Raw genomic sequence first — 26,128 nt, 5'->3', positions numbered from 1 at the left:
ACATAAAACCATCAGATCACAGCACATATATTAAAAAGCTTATAAATACATATAAAAGAGGTTTAACTAATTTCAATAACAAATCTAAACGAATTTGCATTTTTTTTATTAACCTAATGGGATATTAAATTTTGAAGGTCTCAGACCTTAAACAGGAGTTCAGCGTACCTTAGACACATCACTAATATATATTTTTAATTACTTTCCCTGTATTGCTACCAATGAGACCAAAGTGCAAAAAAATATACAAATGTAATTTTGTTTAAATGAGCTAATTTTTTTTCTTTCAATAACTCCCTTGGGGACAGTGATTGATCACATTTATTTAACTTGTCTAGCCACCGCTAATTTTCTTACACTTTTGGTTCGTTGAGGAGAGTATAAACATTCAGCCTAAACTCCGACTTAGACTATAGTTTTACGTTACTATGACAAGTCTGATGACATCTCGCCAATGGTCCATTTGCAAAACTAGTTACAATGCTCGTACGACACTAGACACTAGTCGAAAATTAGGTTACTGCATAACTTCAGAATTTTAACTTTAAATAATATAAAGTTAAAAAAACTAATTAAATAAATAAAATAAATAAATAAATAATTGTAACAACCGCAAGGTTAATATGTTACTGCTTGCGGTTTAATTGCTGAAGTACTTTCGATGGACTTTCAGAGCATGTAACTAAAAAAACAAATGGATTTTACTACAATACATCGAGATGCCGTTTTGTTGGTGGACGTCTATAGTTTGACGCGACCATTGCATATATCGTTGAAGAGCTGTGTAGTGAGCGGTACAAATTCCACGCCCGATCTGAAGAAAAGCGGATCTTTGATCACGTCTGGATCGAAACCTTCCTTCTGGTATTTCAGCTTCTTTAGTTTGAATGTACCTGTAAAATAAACAATATATATTAGAAAATATAATGCGATCATCGCTTCGAACGTATGCTTAGGTACCTCTACGAGTTTATTACAAAAATAATAATGGTAACATGCAACACTAACTGGTGATTTCGATATCGGACACGAAGCGCAGAAAGAGCGGACGCGCGTAGGACGGCAGCGCGTGGTCGAGCGCGCGCGACAACTGGCGCGCGTCCGCCGCCGCGTCCGCGCACGCCGCCGCGCCCGCGCCGCCCGCGCCGCACGCCGCGCCCGCCGCGCACAGCGCCACGGCCGCCATGCCGGCGCGGCCCTCCGTCTGCGGGATCTGCAGCCGTCAGGGCGGGATACGTTAACACAGCTACTATACAACTAGCTCGAAACCTTTTCTTAATTAATTAATCCTAGAATTGGCAAAATATTAACGGTGCTTGCATATAAAACAAGCTTTATATTTCTTAAGGTGGCCCTTGAATCTATCGACTTTTGGTAAACTGGTCTGACCTCTTGGAAAGAGTCTACACCATCTCAGCGCACAGCACGCTTCCCTCCGCGCGTCATCACCCGGCTTTACAGTACCGGTGCTTAAGGGCGAAGGTGACCACCCCCCTCACATGGCTCCCCCGTCCGTGTTCCCGCCTAGTGGTTACGCACCGACACTCCGTACACGACGCAGTCCCGCTGCTGCAGCGCGGCGCGCACGGCGTCCTCCACCTCCGCCGTGGCCACGTTCTCCCCCTTCCACTTGTAGGTGTCGCCGGTGCGGTCACGGAAGAACAGATACCCGAGCTCGTCCGCCACGAGGATGTCTCCGCTCACGAAGGCCGCGTCGCCCGTGCGGAACACGTTGCGGACCAGCTTCTTATTGCTGTCGGTCTACGGACACACGTTTAAATGAGGTTTACAATTCGCTCGTGTAACATACAACATTTTTGGAATAAATAAATTTAGTAAAACTGAAGATACGGAGTCTTTCGCTTCGTTATATTATACAACATAGATTCAAATCTGACCTTATCAACGTAGCCGTAGTATTCCCTGGCCGCATTGCCCTGCGCGATTAGACCGATGAACATGCCGGGCTCGTCTGGAATACAGAAAACCTCATTAATATCATTACTCAAACAAACGAGCATCCTTTTAAGCGGAGACGTCACGAGTTCTATCAAGGTATAATTTTATTTAAACGAAGATACATTATTCATTCTAACAAGTGAGTGTATATTATAAACTTGGAATTGATTATCTTTTATCCTTTTTGTTGACCACAATTGACAGTATAATGATTTTTAAATAATCCACTATACCCTGTTCAAGTTAGCTTGATCTTTTTGACAGACGGGCTAGTGATGAGAAACAGAAAATATAACATATACAACGAGTCGATGGAACGATGGAATGCGTAATTCAAATTAGAATTTAATTATATAGAACTTATATTTCTAAAAAGAGATCCTAACCACTAGCCAAAGAGACCCCAACCAAAAAAAACCGCGTTCGTAACAATAACTGAACAATGATCTTTAATAAAGATTTTTGTAATCGATATTTGTAGCAGTTACTACCTGTTATTCGCGTCCCTACCGTCCGACCGATGTAACATTGTACAAGCGTCTATTATTTTCAGTGTTTCTATTTAAATTTTACTTTGAAGCAATAATATATAATAGAAAAATCTTAACATTTTCGGATAACGCTTGAATCTTTAGGAACTTTTGTATTATATGTAATTTTTCAATATTTTTACAATTTTAAAAATCATTAAATTACGAAAATAATATGTTCGTCATTGCAAAGTTATGTCGATCAGAAAAATTTACATCTGTCAAAAAGATCAAGTTATCTTGTACAGGGTATAATATTTATTAAATGCGAAAGTTTGGATGATTGGATATTTGTCACTTAATAACGCGGAATGATCGACCCTTAATGAGAAGAGATGAGAAAAAACGAGAGCGAACTTCGGGCGGAATCTAGTGTAACAACCGATTATATCTGGAATGGTAGGTATATTTATTATATTTATTTTCAGTTAGGTTAGGTAGTTATACTATTCTATGTGTATAAGTAGATACTAAGAATGATGTATGCGGTTATCTATACTAAATAAACATTTTTAATTCGCCTTTGTGTGTTGTCTAAAATTTATTCTGTTTTATTTGAAAACAAGGTAAATTGTAAACGTATTTTTTACAAAACGAAGTAATTGATACAAGCTGCATAATAATATATGTGCTATGCATATGTATAAAAATATTCCATAAGCATGGAACGCGTGACAACTTCTTCCGTTATTCGACTATGGAGATACAACCGGAAAACCGTATCCGTCCAATCGCGTTAATAATACCATTATTAAATATAATTATTTATCATTTTATAAATAAAATAAAAACAGTATTTATATATTTACTCTCAGCTGCTGTAAACAAAAAATGATCTAAGTCCAATTTATTTGATAGAAAGCTTGAAATCAATGCAAACTAAAAATGAGCAACAAATGTTTCACGCGCAAATCTCAGTTTTGTAAACAGACCTGTGAAGTATCTTGTGTTCCTTGTCTGTTATTTTGATATTTGAATTTAAATTATTTATTTATCCTTCACTTTTTAGCGTAGGCTACAATATTATAAATATAGTAATCAAATTTCGACTATAAATCATTGTTGCCAATTTAACCAAAACATACTTTTATAACGTTTCATCTTTCTAAGGTAAAGTTAAACAAAGACTTGAAGGCTATTAGAAAACTTACTAGGTAGGCATCGAATGCAGAACCCGTCCGGTCCGCGCACCAGTTCGCCGGAGTCGTCTGTGCGGACGAGCGCGATGGGGTGCAGAATCGTCGGCACCAGCTTAGGAAGGAAACCTACTGCGCCCACAGTGTTGTCCACGTTGACTGCGGAGTTAAATACAATATTTGTGTTAGGGAAATATAATAGTACTATTTAATGCACATAAGTTAGTAAATGTAACACAAAAATGGCGTTACAATATAAGTTTTCAAGGATTTATAGATCTGTTTAGTGACAAGGCCTCCATGTTAAATTATCGGCCGTGCATCAATAAATAAAATATAATTCTTATTCTTTTGCTGTCCTCATATACGAGCGTCTCTATTAATACACACACACAAATAATGCACGCCGAAAACTTAACGTGGAAGGGAGCACTATAGCGCTCACACTAAGCGTAATCTAGTGCTAGGAGTGGAGTCAGTGAGAGGAGTCCAGTGGTTCAGGATGAAACTAGCTTTAAAATTCAACTTTCTCATCGCTGGACGGCCAAATTAACAAACAAGTCTCAATTATATCATAATAAACAAATGTCTCAGTTACTAAACTGTTTTATTTTCCATTTGATGATATGATTACCCAATTATAATTATTTATTTTTAGGCACAAAGTGCAGATTTGTATTTGAAACAAACTTAGTGATTTACTTTCAATTATTCGATGTGCCCTGGAAATTTTCTTGTGTTTATTGACTACTGGTATTATCTTAACAATATATGATGTCGATACTAGATTATTTTAACGAACGAACGAAAACTAATTATTAACTATTTTGTTAGACTCGAAAAAAAAAATTATAACAGCGAATATAGAACAATATTCAACAATTCGAAATTATTTTTATCTCAATTCATAATACATAAATACTTTTTGCTTAATTAAATTTATCATTAGCGTAGTTTTACTTCTGATTACTATAATTACTTTCTATCCGTGTATTGTATAAAGTTTTAAGTGTTCTGTTCTATTCTATTGCAATAACAAAACCATCATTACATACAATCATATTAATTAGACGTGGTATGTACAGTGCAACGTACAGACGTCTCTGATCCAATCTATTATTAGATGTAATTAATTGCCAACTATTTTAATGTCGTTGACATTTAAAATTAACTTCTGTGTTGCATTTGTTTTACAATTTTAGACAATGTCTTGTTTAATTGACTGGCTATTTATAAAACGTTTTGCGTAAAGATTTAGTAGACGCATTTAGAACATGCATAGGTATCTAATATCTATATGTATGTTTCATAAATCAAAGATCGGAATGTCGTTGCATGTTATGTATGTCAATATTAGTATGTAGGAGAACATTACCCGGTTAGCCTAGGTTAAGTCGGTAATCATCTTTCTGATACAAAATAAAACGGATCTACCGTTAAAAACAATAAATAACAAATTATTAATTTTAAGGGTAATCAGTAGTGTTACAATGTCCATAATATTATCTTTATACAAAGACACGTGTTTGTTTTGTGTTAAATCAAACAAAGCAATCAAATACTCCACAGATAATAAATAGTGCACTTACTAATGTTGGCGTTCCCCTCTGTTGCTCCGTATATTTCATTTATCTGCGGCACTTTAAACCTAAGCAGAGATTGTGATTGAATAAATAAAACTTAGTGATACGTCTCTGTGCTAGTCGGGTAGGTACCACCCATTCATCAGATATTCTACCACAAAGCAGCAATACATAGTATTGTTGTGTTTCGGATGATTGAGCCAGCGTAACTACAGCACAAGGGACATAACATCTTAGCTTCCAAGTTGGCGGCGCATTGGTGATATAAGGAATGGTTAATATTTCTAACAGCGCCAATGTCTATGGGCACTGGTGACTACTTACCAGATGGCCTATTTGCCAGTCCGCCTACCTATACTAAAAAAAAAAGTACGTCGGTGTTCAACAAAATATTTATAAAGCTGATAAGCTTATTAGATACAATGTTATCATTTTGTGTTTGCTTGTCCGTTTATTGAGTGAGGTAATCAGATACATAACGATAGTTAACGCTACGAAACTGTGGAGCGGAGCAGCAACCATAATAAGATGCGCTTGAGTACATAACACTCAGTGCTCACCACGTACGAAACAGACATGAATAATATTACTTTAATTTAATGAAGGAAACGTGCGCCGGACAAACACTACTTTTAAAATGAAATGATTCATCGTTCATTATAATTTATAATGATCATAGTGATTGCCTCGCTGGTCTAGCGACTGCATATCATGGTGTGCTGCGTTCAAATCTCAGATCGTAAATAAAAATCATCGTCATCATCATCATCTATCTGTAAAGAAATTCTTAGTAATAGACTTATAGCTTTGAGTTAGGAAAGTTTTTGCAGTGTTACAATGTTATCGAAAAACACGTTGAACTAATGTTATTTTTTGTTTTATTTTTAATGTAATATATTTAAAGTAGGATAATATCAGTAATATTAAAAACTATATCACGTTGTTCTGGATGATCGAAATATCTCGGAAAGTCTACATTATCCGAAATCATGGAACGAACTTCCACAAGGCAGAGATATCCCTAATGTCGGGATAGGATCCCATTATGGTTAATAATAATAATGATTTTATTATAAATATTTTAAAGCTCTTTTAAACGTTTGACTATTCATATGTCGAAAAAGACTGCAGGAGCTGAGAACGCGTCAAATAAATAGTGGCCAACTCTTGGCCACTCACCACTCACTGGTAAAGTAATTTGACGTTTGGTGATTGTCAAGCGTAACTGTCACGCACACCAAGATAATAAAGTTGGCTCGTTTGTTTAGGTTCTTTTGTAGCGCAACACGAAATCTAAACAATCCTTGCAGAGGGCTGCGCTCACCGATCGACGACCTGCTGCCAGATGGCGGGGCGCATGCCGTTCCCCACGAGGATGCGCACGCGGTGCTGCGTGTCCGTGTCGCGCGGCGGCACCGACACCAGGTAGCGGCACATCTCGCCGATGTACTGCGCCACCTGAGCACCGCGGACCCACAAGCTTACACAATACTCTTAAACAGTGTCGCAAATTAATAAAAAAAAATGTTTTAGTATTTGAACAAATTTGATGGAATTACATCATTTTACGTCCCCTTTTCCTGGTTGCTGGGCAAAAGTATCAGCTCGTTTTAAGGAAGAAGGCATAGTAAGTAATTATCAGTTCATTTGAAAAATATTTAAAATGCACCATAATCGATATTATCGTTCACTCAGCTCTATAATTTAATTACTAAAACAATTACTTTCTGATGGCAACAAAATATAATTAGAATACTTCGTACGATTTATTTGGTTTAATATCGAAATAAGAAGCGATTGTTTAATGTATAAATTAGCTAAATCACACGCGCATTTATCTGAAGATTGCCAGTGAAGGGTGCCAGTTAAGACTCACCGTGCAGTCATACTTGATGCAGTCGGTCCAGTAGTTAGTGACGGAGAATTTGCTGCGCAGCACGGAGGGGATGCCGTCCACCAGTGCCGCACCCGTGCCCACCAGCCCGCCCGCCGTGTGGTACAGCGGCAGTGGGTTGTACATCCGGTCCGACGAGCGGAGCCCGAGCATGTGCACCGTTGCCACCACTATTAACAAGTACCTGCACAAATCAAATCAGTATCTATCAGATTATGTATTTTTTTATCTTATGGCGACAATGAGTGTCCTGAATGCATCAATTATTATTAAACTAGTTATACATATATTAAAATTATCTGTTCGGGCTGATGTTAAAGTAGCTAAAATGTTATTTAAACATATATTCGTCGTTATAATCTATAAAATATAACTAGTACATAGGTACTTAATTGTAAACCAAATTAAATATAAATTAGATATTATTAAAAATAATTTATCAGAAAAAGAAACGAGTAGGTGACAATTTCTAGCAATTTATTTTCTGCGATTGATTATTTTAGTGGAATCTAAATTTCGAGACGATCGTAGTTTCAGTACTAATTGACTTATAAATTACTTTGATTTATAAGCATATTTGAATTTTGAGACACATATTCATCTATATTGACCATAAGCCCGGAGTACCTACCTAAGAAATTTGCTACAGATTTGCATCGAAACTTACTACAATAAACTGGGCCATCTGTGGTGAGAACACGTGAATTTTAATCGATAATTGCGGCTTCAGACCCAGGCCAGCACAAATGAATTTTGATGTTTCACCTCACTTCATCTTTCAATACAAACTAAGAAATATTTTTGTTCTAATGTTTCTAACATTAGTAAGAAAATATTTACGAACGGTTTTGTAAAATATCATACTTACTTTGAATTTGGTAACACGGCAGCTTTGGGCATGCCGGTAGTTCCGGACGTGTAAATGTAGAGGAGAGTGTCTTTATACTGAGGTTTTTCTGTCACTATCGGGTATTCTGGTGGATGTTTGTACATTTCCGCGCGGAGGTCAATGACTCCTGGCGCACAATCCCCGTATAGTTGGAAAAGCTTCAGCTCCGGTGGAAGCTGATCCCCTAGCTCAGCGATTGCTGTATAAGAATTTAAATTTCTTTAATAATATATTTACGGTCACATAATTTAGCTATATTGGAATTACGCAATCACAACTTGTGGATGACGTAACCGATTAAACACATTTATCAATACAATCGAACATATGTAAGTGCCTTAATCAGTCATGCTAAGGCAGAAAACAAATCCAATAGTATTTCCAGGCATAGTTAGCGTTAGACAGGCGGCCGTAAGTCTGTTAAATATAAGTGAGCTAAAAGAAATCGAATTATAATTGAACAATATCCGTAACAAGCGTACTTCTAAGAATAAGAGACATTTCTGTTGCACCGTTTTAGCAAATTAATAAAAGCATTTCATTTAAATTTAATCAAAGCAATTTGACGAACATCAAGTAATCCATTAGAGTGTCAGAATGGAATATTCTCGTTTACTATTTTCGCGTATAGTACGTTTCATATTTTGTCAAGCTCTACACATATACACATATAGAGTAGGTATAACAAACACGCAATAAACCTCTGCCTTTGTACTATTATAATTATAAAAAAAAAACTGTTTAAAGGTTAAGCGGCACGTGGGTTGGAAATACAGAGAAATCAATAACCAAGTCTGGTCTACCTATCGCCAACTATAATAAATTTATTCTCTAAGCGAGTAGCTATCTAATATCCATTAAACATTCATTATTTTTATTGATGTTTTTCCAAGTTTTAGTAAAATATTGATCACAAAGTTGTGACAAGGATATTATATTTGATATGGTTATTATATTAGCTTCGTCAATTTATAACAGTAATACTGGATAGAGACCTCGGATGTAAGTAGCACCTCGTCCTTGAGTAAAGTCTAACCGAAATGTGATTTACTGTGCTATGTCCCTCATGCATGTGTGTACATATTATTAAATCAGCTCGGTAAATTGTATAACGTTTAAAATGTTAAAAAAGTATTGTTAGATTTAAAACTCACCACTTGCCAACGGATCAGAGAAGATGATCGCCTTTGCTTTAGCGACTTGGATGCAGTGGAGCAGCGGACGGTGTCGTAGGTTATTGTTGATGAGCGCAGACACCGCGCCGAGCTTGGCCATACCGAGCCAAGTGTACACGTACTCGGCGCAATTAGGCATAAATACACACACAACATCTCCAAGCTTCAAGCCCAAATGATCTTGCATCACCCTTGCTACTCTGTTCGAGTTATCCGCAATCTGTAATTCAGTTCAACACATAACAAAACACCTTTTATACAAAGATTTTTTTTTTTAATTCAAAGGAGGAGCCTATAAATATGAGGTTATACCTCTTTGAAGGTCCAAGTTTTGTCTCCGACCATAATAAAGCACGGTGCATCGGGATATTTCAAAGCGCGCTTCGTGAACAGCTCCGCCACCGTACAATTGTTGCGCCCCCACCGCTTCGAGCGCACCATCGCATTTGCATATCGCCATAGGAATCTGTCAGAGATCAATAATTATTGGAGACATATTAACAATGTATTTTTGGTATATACCAAAACATAATAGTTATAAAAATAAAATTCAGTTGTGGTTCTATTTTTTATGGCATAGGCTGGCGGACGGGGAAAATGGACTATCTGACGGTAAATGGTCACATTAGCACCATGGCAACTTAACCATTCCTTCCATCCCGATTGCGCCACTAACCTTGGGAACTAAGATGTTATGTCCCTTGTGCCTATAGTTAGTTACACTAGCTCACTCATCCTTCGAACCGATCCACAACAACACAAAGTATTGCTGCTTTGGAAATGGAATATGTGGTGAGCGGTTTGTCCAACCCAGACGGGCTTGCACAAAGTCCTGCCACCAAGTAAAAGGCTCTCTTTTATTTGGCGAGTCTTTCTAAACGCTCAATATATACATTACGTTTCGTGGTACGTTTTGATGACTTACAATTAATTTAAATATATTCAGTATAAAACGACCCGAAGATGTGATTATAAGAACTAATATTTTTGAATAAAGACGTATTTTCGTTAGGTAAGCGATAATATAACAGTACAAATCATATAGTTCGTAATTTTATAAATGGCACATTTAACATAAAATTTCAACCCGTACCAAACAACGTTACGTTTGACATTTTATCTAATAATACAAGTAGGTAAAGTAACATCGATCGATATTTATTGTACTTTTCCATGGACTGTGCAGCTGTTTTCTAGTTAACTATTCATACGGGAAAAGTATCATACCTTCGCCTTGATACTTTGGCTATTTTGTATATTAAACAGACTTCGTAGACGAGACCGCGGACTACTAATCAAATAAAATGTCACATGATTTATAAGTAGGGTAAAAACGTTTTGAAATAGATAGATTTGTTTTTATTACGATACTCATAATGCAACATATGTATATTTTTTATATTATTATAAATATCTCGATTTGTAATATTTTAAATTTAATCATCATTTTTTAGTCTTCAAAAATACTTATTTTAAGCTATAAAATTAAAAATAAAGTATTTCAGTAAATTTAATTTTGGTTATGTAGTTATAGATACATAACAATTTATTTATTCTTATGGGATTGTTGATAACCTTTTTATTATTGTTTTCAATGCAGTATTTGAAAATTGCATCAGTGCCAAATGCCAATGATGTGCCAAAATAAAAAAAAACTTATACCAAACAGGTTTTGTGTTTCAATTGTTACTATAAGGAAAAACTCCGTGTTAGAAATTCAGGTGAAATTAACGTTGTATAAAAGTATACATTCAGTTCGTATTCGCTTAAAAGTCAAATGCATACTATCGACCAATAAAATATTCTGTTTAGGCTACGATCAAACGGCATTGCGGCGCTAGTCCGTTCCAGCGAAGTCGACGCGATCGTAATCCTATAATTAAATGAAGACCACGTAGCCTTGGTCGCACAGCGTACTTACATGCTGAGAAATGTTTCATAACTTATAAAACTGTAATCGCACGATAAAAACCAATTTAAAAGCTCGTCAATTATAAATTAATCTAAGATTTCAAATTTCTACCATTTCGACAGTCGTATATATGGGTCGTTTGGTCCTGTCACAGTAGATTCCGTATTACTGATACAAGTTTAATTACTACGCCTCTTATAATAGTTAAATACTTACTACAACAATGAAGGTGCAACAATTTTCAATGTTCGCGTTATAATAGATAAAAAGTTGTAAATATTATATACATTCTATATCTACTTTTATGGTACACCATATAGTTATGTATACCGATGATAAATTATTTCGCATCCTAAACGATCACATGTATATTTCAACATTTATCATATGATGAATTAAAAAAAAAATGTTTTGCACAGGAGAACTAGTTACCAGTTCCACAGAGTTGAGAAAGAACAAAATTGTGAAATCTTACTACTAGATTTGTTTTAGATTAAAATGTCAAGATAAAGAAGATAACACAAATCAGAAACGTAGAACTTAGCAGGTAATTGTGTGATATATCATTTTAAAAATAAGTACTTTAAGATATACGTTGTTTTTTTTAAATAATTTAAGTTGTTAACGTAATTGTTAACGTGGTAAAGCTTACTTAAACTTGTCTTAATAAGTGTGAAGCGATCCTGTACAAAGAGTTCAATGCACTAAAGATAATACTAGTTCTATTACTGTGCTTGAAAAAGGTGCACTTACACGAGCAAATTTTTGAGCATTAGGTATTGCTCGGCAACACGTAAAGAACAATCTGGAGCAAGTAGTCGATCAATCCATAGCATTTATTTTTCTATAAAATACAGCATTTGTTTTGGTGATATTACTCCAAATATCCAGTGGAAATAGAAAACCAAAAACGCAAGTTAGAACTATAAATTTCTTGCATCTATCTAATCTGCGGCTTAAATCCGTTTCACTTACACTAGGAGAGCAAGACGTAGAAGGCGGAAGTGTAATGGCGCCAGTGCTAAAAACACAAAATCACGTCGGGAAATTCAAGTGAAGTTTTTAAATAAAATATTATCTAATTCACAGCACAATAAAGAGTGCTTCCGTGTTGCTTAAAACGTTCGCACGCAAATACGCTTGTTTTGCTTTTTGATTTGGGCTCTTTTTTTCTGTATAAAATACTAAGAATACGGCCAATGAAATGTATGAAAATATATGAAATAGTAAAAATTCTTTATATCGTCAATTTGCCACCGATTTTGTGTCTAAAGTTTTACTCCATCACTAATCCTTCAAAACCCTTTGATAGTAGAATATGCGATAAAGGCGTGGTACCTACTTAGACGATTTCACACGAAGCCCTACCGCATAGAAAACTCATGATAAGAAAAACACTGCAAACCGCCGCTGCATGAAAAACGTCGTCCATAGTAAACGATCGTTTTTTGACTGTAGTTTGAAAACTATGATCGAAAAACGATTTGAAAATTGCTCTTGTTGAAAAAATTGCCTAGCTTCTTGGAGTTGCTCCATATCGCCCAACACTGTTGTTGAAAAATATTTTGCCGTTGCCGTAAATTGCTTGATATTTTGTCACGTCACAATTGATCAGTATTACTCATAAGTCATAATTGAGCAATTTTCATTGGCCGTGTAAGCGTACCTTTACTGTACCTATATTAAAGTAATTATAGTCGTCATAACGCGTAATCAAAGTAAACAAATAAGAAAAAAACCCATTCATTTTAATTTTTCGTAAGCCACTTCTCGTTGTTTATAAATGTAGGTTAGCTGGGACGAAAATTTTGCGACACATTTTATCGCTGTCATATATATCTCCACTTCTATCTGTTCTAATATTGGAAATACGTAACTATGTCTGTCCGTCTGTTACGCTTTCACGGCTAAACCCACTGAACCGAATTTGATGAAATAGACGTCGATAACTAGTAATATATATTTCCTACAATATTTTATAAGTTATTTTTAATTTTATGCCTTTTTATTTAACATTATAAACAAGTTTTAAAACTAAAACGGTATCGTCTGTTGTCACTGATATATTCGACCTTGATATATTAACCAACATACAGATAAGCAGCCAGACATTAAATTTTTTTACTAAAATAATGAACCTGTACAAAAATAAATGTACTTTCGAGAAAGTTTATAGGTATTAATTTTTATAAAGATTATATTTATTACAGTAATTACCGTTTAAAATATATAACGTTTTTAACGCAAAGATAACTACAGGAAAAACTGGAGTTCGCACGCACAATGGGCAAAGTTCAAATTAATTTTAGCTCGCTACATATAGCCACTGCAAGTGTTGCGTATCTACCTAGATTCTCGTGAGCTTTAAAAAATAAACATCGTAACGAATATAATAGAAATATAGGATATTTTTCTGTTATAAATTTATACATTATAGTTAAGAGTTGTTAAAGGTCACGATAATTTAATGGATATAACGTCGATAGATTATTTCTGTTGTTTATGCATATATACACACTTATAATATATGTATCCTTTCAAGAATACATTCCTGAAAATAATTTCTGAAATCCTAGAAAAGTATGTCACGGACCTAATAAAATAACAAGTAATAAATAATATTTAGTAATCTTAATTCACGTGTTTCTTATTGATTAAGAGCGCGCCTAATACTAGCAAAATTTCATATTTCACCGCGCACCCCTCACACGCCCCTCTCGTGGATTGGGCATCGCAATGTAGTGCTGTTTCTGTCTACAACAATGGGCTGTTGTAACAATAAGTCAAAGTTACATTTCGCGATCGCTCGATGCGTAGATTGTTATCTTAACTAAACCCACCTAGAGTTTGAACCAAAAATATGGTGCCTCCTCCTGTATGTCGTCAATGTCGTCCTTTTTAACTTGTATTCACATTTTTTACAACCTGCCATTCTTTAAATGCCACTTTCTTCTCTCTCAGTACATTTTGCACTTCTTCATTCCACCACCATGTATCCCTATCTATCAGACCTTTTTCTTTCGACTCTCCAAACACGTCTTTTGCGACCTTCCTTATGTGCCAGGCCATCTCATTCCAACATTCATCTACCAATTTCTCTTCCATCTCATTCATTTCTATCATTTTCTCCACTATATGGTTCCTACCCTAATGTCATATACATGACATTATCGATTTTATGATCAGCTGTGTTGTTGCTTTTTTTTCTTTTTTATTTTTAATTAATTTATTATTATTTTTATGTGGACTGATTCACTTCTACAATTTCATGTTTTATGGCTTTGTCAATTTCATGATCAGAAATCAGGTGCAAAAGTGCTTATACTTTATTTATCGAGATTAACATCCCGGAATATTATTATTTAATTCAATATTTAAATATATTGTTAAAATGCATTTGATTATTGTTTTAGGTCGTTTACGTAATCATAAAATGTATGTAATAAAATTAAAATTTTGTAATATTTATGTGTCGTGGATATACTACCCTAGTATTAAAGCAATATTTATTTTATTATCATGATAGTCCGATATTTTCTTAATAATCGTTCATCACTTACTAATCCGATTATTTTTTTATCAATAAACCGGAATTAATCTGTCGCTTGCACGTGTTATTCGTTGTGACTCTCGTAGTGCACTTTGTAGTAAACAACTTAGACGGACGAGCACAACAATGAATATATTTCTCCGATAACAATAAAAATCCAAAAACGATTAAAAATAAAAATCCAAAAACATGTATTTTTAGAGATTTAAAATGTGCAAATTTGTTTCCGTGATGGCAATACCGATTCTAGGACGTGGCGGTAGATTGTTTAAACCTCATTCGCGTTTTAGTGCTCCACTAGTCTACACTTCAAATTCAGTATATTTCTACCCTACGAATATATTATTTATTTTCATAAAATTAATTGAAATAAAAAAAGCTGGAGATCGAGAGAGAAACGTTCTCGTCGTAGTTTCCAGCAGCAGCGAATCGGGGAACAATTGTATCTCGTCTGTACTGTCACAACTTGAAGGTACATAAAAACCATTTATAAATTATTAGTTTCTTTTATAGTAAACTATCTAATATTTGAAGTAAAATTCTTTGAAAAGCCAAAAAATTAAGTGATTATTTATTGAATAATAAATAATAAAATGCTTCAAAATTACAACAAACTGATTATTTTAATAAGAATTGTTCTGAAATGTACTAATTCATGCTTATAAGTTTATAAAGTTTCGACTGACTAGACAAATACTAGCGACAGTGTCACTTTGTCACTTATTGGCTGACCTGGTGAATAATTTTGTACCTTAGTAAATTTTATTAAAATTATACAACCACCTACAATTACGAAATAAACAAAAACATTGCAGGGACTTTAGTCCTGCTTTGTAAATAATTTTGTTTTCGTAATTGGTCGCATAGCTTACCTAATCGACATCGACAAAGTGCAAAATAATATTTTTTTAATATTTCATGCACTTAGTTCCAGATAGCCAAAAACCGTCTATAACGGTTCTGGAACCCAACCTTGAGCTCGTCGAATAAACCCCGCCTGATTCCGGTGAATGCGCCTCGGATGATAATATCCTTGAATTATTAAGCGCATCCCCGTCACTTTCAAGATATCACTTCGATTGGAGCATATCGCAACCTTCGGGCTTACTAGAAGTCCGTAAGTAGCTTCTAAATAGAAGCATAATACCTGGAAACTGTGCTAAGCTAGTTTCGATTTTGAACCCCGACATAAAAGTTACCTCTTCAGATACCATGATAGACAAAGGTACTGAGATTAAGCAGAATCAGATAGCACATCTATACCTGCTTCGGCGAGGCTCTCTCAAAGGTGTTCAATTCTGAATATAAAGAAATCTCTGTCATAAGACCGCTCCTTGTTGGTACTTAGCTGCTCTGTAACCTACAATTTAGTGAATCCACGAAAAGAAGAAGTCTCATGCATTTATCAAGAAACATAAAAAGTCAACTTTATGAGACCGAGGGTGATTTTGAGGTTGATTTAACCGACCTTTCTGTTTGGGGAGCAGTTAGCCGACACACTCAAAGTATCTAGAGCAAAAGAAAGAAGAATTTCTTTTTTCTGGCACATTCACTGTATGTTATAATCAATGGTTACAGATAACTAGAGATCTAAATGTATTGTCTTGGTTACAGAGTTATTCCATCCTTTTTTACAAACCTGTAACACAGAAGTGTATTCCACAACTGCCTAAATTAACGGCCAATGAGATTTTTCACCAGAAAGCTATCAATGATCTACTAATATCTGGCGCTATTTCCATTAGCTCATTATGTGAAGATTAATTCTTATCCAGTTATATTATTATAAAATAGGAAAATGGTAATTCACGTTTTATTAAGACCGACCACTTTAAGTTAGAAGACCTCAGAACCATTTAAAAACGTCATCTCCAAGGACTGTTTCATAGCTTCTTTAGACCCAAGATATCGCTTATTTTAATCTCTATTCATAAGACCCACAAAGATATTTCATGTTCAAATGGCAGATATATATTTGAATTTAATATTACCGTTGGGTTTAAGCACAGCTTCTTATGTCTTCACAAAATTACTTAAGCCAGTCATATCATAACTAAGATCATTAGGCTTCCTGCCTACTATTTACTTAGATGACGTCTGTTGTATATAGCACCTAAAGGTCAAGAATGCGTGGACAATATAGTCCAGACCATAAGTTTATTTGAATCTCTTGGTTTTATTATCAACGAGGAAAAAAATTGTTTTACATCTTTTAATAGATGTACATATATATCTAGGTTTCATAATTGACACGACATTTTTTTTTACATCTGCCTAACCGATGCAAAAAGAGATAATATATTAACTGAGATTATTAGGCGAAGTCGTTTACGGCGCTGCTCTGTCCGATATTTTGCTCGTGTAGTATGTAGTGGTCTCCTTGAATCTTCTTGCCCCGGTGTACAGTAGATCTGGCTCTATACAAAATATGGAAATATGTTAATATCCTTACCTTATTAAAGTCTAGTGATTACGATAGATACATGAATATACCATAAAATCGATTAAAGATGCTGTCAACCCAATAACAGAATATTATATACAACTTAGAGATTTTCAATGAAGTCAGCAAGACTGGGTGGGGGGCAGTATGTGCAGGTAAGACTGCTAACGGTTAATGGATCCTTCAAAGAGCAACCGAACATATAGATTTTCATGATCTGATAGCTGCCTTTCTTTTCGGTTTGAAGATATTTGCATCTAATTTAAAAATTGACAAATATTACTAAGAATTGATGATACGACTATAATTTTCCACACCTCAATCAATTAACAAAATATATTTGGGGTTTTTTTCAAATGTAGAAATTTATTCATATATGAAGCATTCATATATTAGTTCAAAGGGTAACGATATAGCAGAGGATAATCCAGACAGTTACACCCTGATACAGAATGGGTGCTTAGTGATCATGCATTTAAACAAATTATTGACACTTTTGGTGGCCCAGATATTGACCCTTTTTGCAACAAGGTTAAATCATAATTCTTACCTCTATGTCCTCAAACTTATGGTAGAAAAATGATCAGGGAAGCTTTCTCGAGGAGAAAAATCCCATCAAACTCCTTAGATATTGTTGGTGCACCATTATCTGTCAACTCAATCATGCAATACGTTGTAGCAATCAAACGTTGGTTTGTTTTTTGTGATTCCAATAATATAGATTATTATGAAGCGTCAATTCCAAATATTATATATTTCTTAACAATGTTTTTGATACTGGAGCAAAGTATGGTACTCTCAACAGTTATCGTTTCGCATTGTCCCTAATAATTTGCGCAAGAGTTAGCTCTGATGATCAAATCAATAGGTTGTTCGAAGATTTTTATAGATTGCGTATCCCTGCACCCAAGTATAAGATAACATAGGATACTTTCATTGTACTTGATTCTTTATCAAATCTCAATGGTGAGCTTTCCCTGGATCAACTATCCAAGAAAATAGTCAGACGCTTAGCGCTTATTACAGCTTATGAATTTCAAACTCTGACGTTAATCAAAATTGAAAAATTTAGGGAGTAATTCTGATAAGATTTGTATTAAAATATCAGATATAAATAAAACTTCCAGACCAGAGACTCATCAACCCTATCTTAACATACCACTTTATGACATCATACCCAAAATCTGTCCTGCAAAAACTTTAATTGATTATGTACAAATTACAAATCCTTTAAGAGGTAATATTGATTCCTTATTTATTAGTGTTTGAGGCCGTATAAGCCAGTAAGTAATCAAACTCTCAATAGATGGATAAAAAGTACTCTTCATGAAAGTGGAATTGACACTTTATATTCTCTGCCCATTCCACACGGCATACAAGTACAGCTGCCAGCAGGTTCGATGTGAACGTTGATGTAATTAAAAGTACTGTACTAAGTACTGCTGGATGAAGTGATTATTATAGTATACACAAAATAATAGAATATATAAAAGATAATAATAGTAATGTTGACTGTAGTCACTATTATATCAAGATAATGACTTATTTTTTCTTTACGTCAAGTTAATTTTTTTTTATTTTCATAATTTTTTAATTAAAACATCAAATTATGAAATCAATGTATTTATTTAAAATAATATTCCGGTATCTTTCAAGGTCTACAATTGTTCTCTAATCTCGAGGATGAAGCTAAGTATAATTAATGATTAAACGAACTTACCTTAGTGACGTTCTACCATAATTATACGAAGGCTTTATCCAAAAGATTAGAACCCACCCGTCCTATTTTTACCCATAGCCTCGTAATATTATTTATAAAATTATATAAGCAGGCACACAGGACACAAAAATTATATACGTTACCACAAAATCTTGTGTCTAGAGTGCCATGCTATTGAATTATTTGGCAATTACTTTTACTTATTACTTTAAACTAAATGAGGTTTAAACAATCTACCGCCACGTCCTAGAATCGGTATTGCCATCACGGAAACAAAATTTGCACATTTTAAATCTCTAAAAATACATGTTTTTGGATTTTTATTTTTAAAATATGTTTTTAAACAATAGTGTATGATTAGCGAGTCGCTGCGTGAAACTACAATTGTTCTCTAATCTCTTCGGATGAAGCCTTCGTATAATTATGATAGACCGTCACTAAGGTAAGTTCGTTTAATCATTAAATATATGGAATAGCGTGAATTTTCTTATGTCGCAGTTTTTTTTATATTTCATTACTAAACGCAGATTTCTAACTTAAAAAATGACGAACATTCATACATACTTTCGGCGCAAATTTCACCTTATTTGTTGATGAATAGTCAGAAACGCTATTAATAGATGTCTTTTACTCAAAAACCGAATCTTAGATACCATTTTCATCCTTCTAATATCAGAAATTACGAACTTCCATACAAACATCGATACCCATTAAACTCACTCCTATGAAATTTCAGGCTCAGGTTTAGGCTGTGAGTTTGTATGTCAGTCAGTTATAAAATTAATTCAGTAGATAGATAGGTAAGCGTACTTTCAAATGACCACTACCCATAGATATTGGTACTGTAAGAAACATCAATCATTACTAATATCACGCCTCTGACCTTGGGTATTAAGATTTATGTCACTTGTGCCTAGCGTTACAATGTCTCCTTCAACTTTCAAACCGGAACGCGACAATAGTATTGCTGTTTGGCGGTAGAATAATTGATGTGCGGTGTTACCTACCCAGACGGGCACGAAGCCCTACTATCAACTGAATTCAACGACCATGCCATGTTTCCATTTCAAAATCGCTTTAAAAAGAAATGTAGTATTTACAACGAGTTTTTCTTCCGTTGTTTTTGCAGTTCAGAGCGCAACAATAATCATGACCATTTGAGAAAGGGAAAAGCCAAAGCAATATTGATTGTCTGTCCGAAATGAGAACACTTTTCTGCCGTACTCCTACAATGCATTTCGTACATAAGGAATAACTTATCACTGCACTACTAAAACTAAAACGAAATTAAAAAAAAAAACGTTTCTACTTCTCCAGTAGGTTTCTACATCTCTGATTGTCTTTGAGCGCACTATTTGTGTAATAAATAATACTATTCCGATTTAAATTATATCTATAAATAAAAAATGTTGATTTTTTAATAAGAGCCACGTCGGACAAGTCAACGGCCATTGAGACTGCATCGATGTGGATTAAAATGAATATTTATGATGAGTTTAGATAAATATAACTGCTAGCTTTAAAAATGTAAGTATCTACTTAAAATAAACCCTTTTGCTACTTACTTGCAGTATTCAAATAGAAAAATCGTTTATGAAAGAACTTTTTGTTCTTCAAACATCTATCAAACATTATAGATTTTTGATTTCACAACGAACGTGGGTGATATTCATACTAAAAAAAGCTGCGCAATTTTTTTAAATGTTACGACATTTTAAATTCTAAAAATTGCTATCTATTTGCAAAGAAAATATTTAGCAATAGCAACAAGGTTTGTAAGATGTGATAAGACCTTACAACTTAGTCCTTATAAATTATCTTAAGGTATGTTTTCATTAGACGAGAAGGCCCGGTGATTAGGACACTTGAATCTTAACCGGTGATTGCGGGTTCAAACCAACACAAACACCACTGATTTTTCATGTGCCTTATTTGTGTTTGTTATTAATTTCCTGCTTGATGATGAAGGAAAACATCAATCACATGTATTCTCAAATCCACGCGTCCATCCAAGCGTGCTAGATCCTATCATGAAAAGGAGAGGAGGCCTTAGTCTAGCAGTAGGAAATTTATAAACTTACTTTTACTGTAGGCGTTATGTTCCTTTTAGTAACATTAATTCTTACGAATATCGTTCTTCTATTTTCTATATATAGGCTTCTCCAACTTTTAATACTCATATATAATAACATATTAAATTATATACTTACATCATATTTTTAATCATAATATGTAAATTATAGTATGACAGTTCGTGATCCTAGAAATTATATGCCGCTTATAGTCTAGCTCTTAAGCTAATCACGTATGATTTACAATTTTATTCTTTTACTTCTACGAACTTATTTCTAGTATTTAAATTTATAAAAAGCCTATATCTTAGGAAGATATAAGGTTATAATACGTATTACTACCGTAACTTGCTATATCCCTCGAAGACTTTGTTTACTCTTTCCGCTTTCGATTTTGTATATATTCATTTGAACTATGCAGTTATTCATTCATATACATACAATCAAACACAGAATTTAAGTAAGCAATATTTATATGTCATCATCGAGTTATTGGTCTTGTTTCGTTACTAATTACACTATATACTGATTTACTTGCGGCATCTGTGCCGTATAAGAGCGTCTACGTTCATCGAACGCATTCGAACATCTGCATAAGAAGTATTGCGCGCACCTCATAAGAAAATTGGCTCTTATGATTGCTGTAGTTTTTAAAGTTTACAACAATAAACAACTGGCTAATGTTGTAAGATTAACCACTACAAGAAAAAGAACGAAATACTCAAGAGAAAAAAACTGGCCTTGAAACACATACTGTGAGACATTTTACCGTCCAAAGTACTGAAATACACAACTTCAAAGAAGCTGCCACGTGAAACATTTGCAAGGCAATCAAAACGACCGTCCATTAATTTATATAACAATAATAAACAATATAATAACAAAGATACCAATATACATAGTAATTAAACACACAATAATACTATTTGTTTTTAAAGGGTTTTGGTGGTAGGGCTTTATGCAAACTCGTCTCGATACGTATGCCAATGTATTTGCGCGATGGTGACTAATTACCATTAGGACCACCCTTCGCCAATTCGCCTGGCTATTGTATAAAAATCAATCAAAAAAAATCACAACATACATCCAATATTTCTTCAAATTAAATATGTGAAAAGCTTTTTAGTTTATTAAATTTTGGTCAATTACTAAAATTGGATAACAAAATTTAATATATATAATAAATAAACATATTATTAAATTAGCTTTTAATAATGAAATTCAAGGAAACTTTGTAGACAAAGAAATATACTAAGACTAAAAAGCCCGTGGTGATCACCCGACCTTCCACATTCCATCGAAGCTGAAACCGCGTGCTCCCAACATAAGGAACATAAATAAATTAGTATAAATTTTCATATTTATTTATTTATATATATAGGCTAATGGCTTTAAATGGGTACTAGTTTGTGATTTTAAAGCTTTCTGTTTGAAAGTAGAAAAGTAAAAAAACAAACTTCAGTAAGTTTACTAAATAAATACCTACTCACTAGACTCTACAATTAAGAAAGAATAGACTTCTGAGATGCTTTATTAAGAATACACAATGCTTAATATCAAGAGCAAATAGATTTATATCCCTGTAAAACCATTGTTCTTTTTGGTATTTTATAACGATTTGGTTTATACGTAGTGATTTTGTATGATCAATAGGCACAATATGTTTATTAATGTCTTTATAAGATGTAGGTGCCCTACTATGTAGTTTAGTCATGACTAATAATTATAAGCCTTTTAATACCTAACTTCTTATAGAATATTGTTTATAATGCAATTATGTTGAGTAATTAAACATATAAATGAATTTCGCAATCTTTTTGACCTTAATTTTCCGTTCCTTCTAAAACTGAAACTGTTTAGTGATTTGGCATTAAACTGAGGAAGTTTATTCTTTAAATACGGCGCAGTGCTGGCAGTAATGTTGAGTAACATGTGAATAACATCGATCGAAGACTTAACCATGTTGGCGCCAGCAGCATATTACTTAATGCTTACAAATAAAAAAAATCTAAATCTAACCGTAACCGTTCAAAAAGTATTCATGTAGCGTTTATTATTTTATTGGTTTGATGAATTGGGTTTGTTTTGCAATTAAAATGCTATGCACATGTAATTGTTACTATAATGTATTTTATGAATGTATACATTATTCTACAGTATTAACCTCCTCCTTCGGGGTCAATAAAATTGCGCTTAATTGTAAACTATACCATTTGACTATTTAATACTTTTACATTTATATTATTAAGTTTTTTATAAATTAAAGGTCTTTTTATACAAACAACATTTCATTCATAATAATAATATAAATAGTCCATTCAAATTGTCATTTTTATAATTAAATATTTTTATGAAGATCGACGGACTTTATTGTAAGTTCTTTAAGTATTGGAGCAAATTTATTGGACGCCGATCTTGGTCACGTTTAGAGAAAAAAAAATTGACAAACGCTGTAAGTATACTTACGTATTATTTAGGTACTTAGTCCAAAAAAAATCGATACTGTTTTGTATCGATACTTCAAATTGTTATATCACAAGGGCTGTAATTTCTCTGTAAGAAATTTTCTTAGCAGCTACCTCCACGTATACATATATCTAGTCTATCTATCTATAGGAAGTAGGAACCCAGAACTGTGACTTGAACTTGTCTTAGCTCCATGTCAATATCCCGGTATTTGCTTAACTCCAAAAGTAATTAAATAAAGTAAAACATTTATTTAAGCTAAAATTTATTTAAGCTAAAATTACTAACCTTTTCACAAGTGATTCTATTATCAATTTAATATGGGTGTCATAGTAACTAGTACGTTAAATAGGTACTTGCTATGCTAATTGATAACGGATAGTAATTCAGTTTTTGTGGCGTATTTTATCCTTAGGCATACACGACTATGTAGAGTCTGCACATGGTTCTATTTAAACTATAATACTAGTAGTCATGGTTTTGTTTGATTACATAAAACGCGACACATTCTAGGTAATTCGTTATATAATAATGGATAACACTTATTGCACATTTGGGCCGTGTATCAAGCTCTAAAGAGTATAAGAACATTAAAATTTGTTAAATGGATTTAAAGAAAATATAAATAAAGTTTAAAATAAAATCATATGTTAACAAGAAGGATTAAGTTATAGATTCGAAATCGGATGAATGAAAAACTATAAGGTTTCTTTATCGCCGCGAAACCTATTAAAGACATAGTTATGCAAAAAGCGTTTTAACCGTCTAGCCATCATTTTATTATAATATATCGGGTACGCAAATATTTACTCTTGTTGCGGGTACTTGTTCTTATACGTCACATGACGGATAAGGGCACAGTACACGTAAATATATTTAGAGTAAATACTTTAACATGTAAGAGGATGTTAAAATTACACTAATAATAACCAACGCTCAATTATTATTTATTAGGCGTTTACTAATCTACCACAATTTTAATGTACACTACAAAATGCGCCGGGTGTTATACAACTATTAGATTTTCAGTCGGTATTTAAGTCTTTTCAATCAGTTAGATTATAGCACCTTGTCAAAATATCATAAGCATAATTATGATATATCTTTCTTTACACTACTATGACAAATTTAGGTACTATTGTAATAGTAAATAACAAATTCAAAAAGAAAAAGTACGGTCTCTCTATTCAAAAACTCGAAAGCCGTATATCACACTACTAAAAATTAATCAACTACCTTACCAATTTTAAACCTTCTACTAAAGTAAATTCTTTGTTCCAAAGCTACTTAAAATAAATGTTTAGTCTTTCGTCTAACATGATAATTACAAAAATAAAATTGTCTTGTCTTTTATTTACACACGCCAAACGTCAAAATTATTAGTCGAAGGATTTTAATACTCACTTGAAATCCCTAGGTAACGTTTTCACGATCACATAAATTCGTTTCCTGTATCGATAGACGCAAGGCGCGACCGCGAGGATCGCAAAAATTGCCGCTTTCGAGAGCGTACTCAGCACGGCGGCCATCGCGGCGGCTAATGCCATGAGGGCGACGAGCGCTGCCAAAAGCGCGTCCATGCTGGCGATCAGCCCAGTGGGACGCACCAAAATCTATCTACACACTGGGAACCAAACAAACGCACTGATAATACGTAAACGCCGCGCGTATACGTGCACCGGCAATGAATAGTTTTCTGTAAATGCGCAAGGACGTGCGCCCAACGCCACGCGACACGTCAATGGCGGAGCGCCCCTCGGCACCAGATGCACATGCGCGAACAGCTGATCCCCGAAGGGACCGCTTGATACACAAAAAAATAACCGTTACTTAACTCATGTAAATATCCTACAAAAAAAATGACAAAAATGTTTGACAATTTATCTATGCGACAAATATTACTGACATTTTGTTATTTCGGTTTGATTCCAAAATTTAAATATGACATATGTACCATTTTTTTCTTTCTCATAATTATTAGTAAAATACAGTAAGCAGCTTGAAATTTTAAAATGAATAAAATTACTATACTACGGTTCTACTTTTAAGCTCATATTAAACCAAAATCGAAAAACGTCGTCTTTGATTACCCCACTAAAAAGTCTTTGGTTAACAGATTGAGATTAATCATTTGGCCGCCTGTGTGTAGACGGTTTAACGATACTCATTATAAGTTGATAGAATAGGATTAAGAGTACACTAATGTGACAGGCATTACCAAACCAACACAGTTCTATTAAATAGAAAGTTAATGTTTACTACGAATTGTTGTCCAGCAAATTTATCAGGTAATCGGTTGATCTAACTACTAAATATTACAAACCAACGCTATGTGACCCCGGTCCTCTCCACAGTCCACACATAAGAGTACCTTACTTTTTATTTTAGTAATCTGACGAATTCGTAAATGGTAAACGGTAATCTCTGCTCATTGAAATAAGCATTATAACATGTAAGAAGGATTGCCTACCTGCTTTACCGACCTTAGCCGGTACATCGATTCCCGCTTACAGTGTAAATGTTTTAAATATACTTTATAAGCCAGGACTCAAAACACTTGCATTTATTACAATTATTCACTAATGTGTGTAATCTACTTTTATATTTCATACAATAACACTTTCGTAAAAGCATTTCGTAGTACCACTATTGTTATAAGACAAAGGACACTTAAATGAAACAACAATATTTAAAAATCCAATTTACTTTTAGGCATTTCGCAAAATTACCCTTTACCTTGAAATCTTATTCTAAAATATAAAAAAAAAAACATTAAAAAATCACTTCAGTCTTTATGTT

At 33.9% G+C, this 26,128-nt stretch overlaps 1 protein-coding gene across 1 annotated transcript; it reads right to left on the bottom strand.

The window, feature by feature from the left end:
• Positions 1-617: 617 nt before the first annotated feature.
• Positions 618-25,105, bottom strand: LOC113394641 (long-chain fatty acid transport protein 4-like). Its single transcript, XM_064220205.1, has 12 exons — positions 24,734-25,105; positions 9,479-9,632; positions 9,146-9,386; positions 7,971-8,190; positions 7,085-7,286; positions 6,533-6,666; positions 5,215-5,273; positions 3,641-3,784; positions 1,899-1,972; positions 1,540-1,761; positions 1,009-1,213; positions 618-893 (listed from the first exon to the last, which is right to left on the bottom strand). Exons 1-12 carry the CDS (start codon positions 24,907-24,909, stop codon positions 742-744), a joined length of 1,983 nt encoding a protein of 660 aa, XP_064076275.1. The 5' UTR covers positions 24,910-25,105; the 3' UTR covers positions 618-741.
• Positions 25,106-26,128: the final 1,023 nt, after the last annotated feature.

Source organism: Vanessa tameamea, chromosome 4 (genome assembly GCF_037043105.1).
Source record: "Vanessa tameamea isolate UH-Manoa-2023 chromosome 4, ilVanTame1 primary haplotype, whole genome shotgun sequence".
NCBI lineage: Eukaryota > Metazoa > Arthropoda > Insecta > Lepidoptera > Nymphalidae > Vanessa > Vanessa tameamea.
The sequence above is the reverse complement of the archived record's forward strand: the minus strand, read 5'-3'. Positions and strand labels throughout refer to the sequence as shown.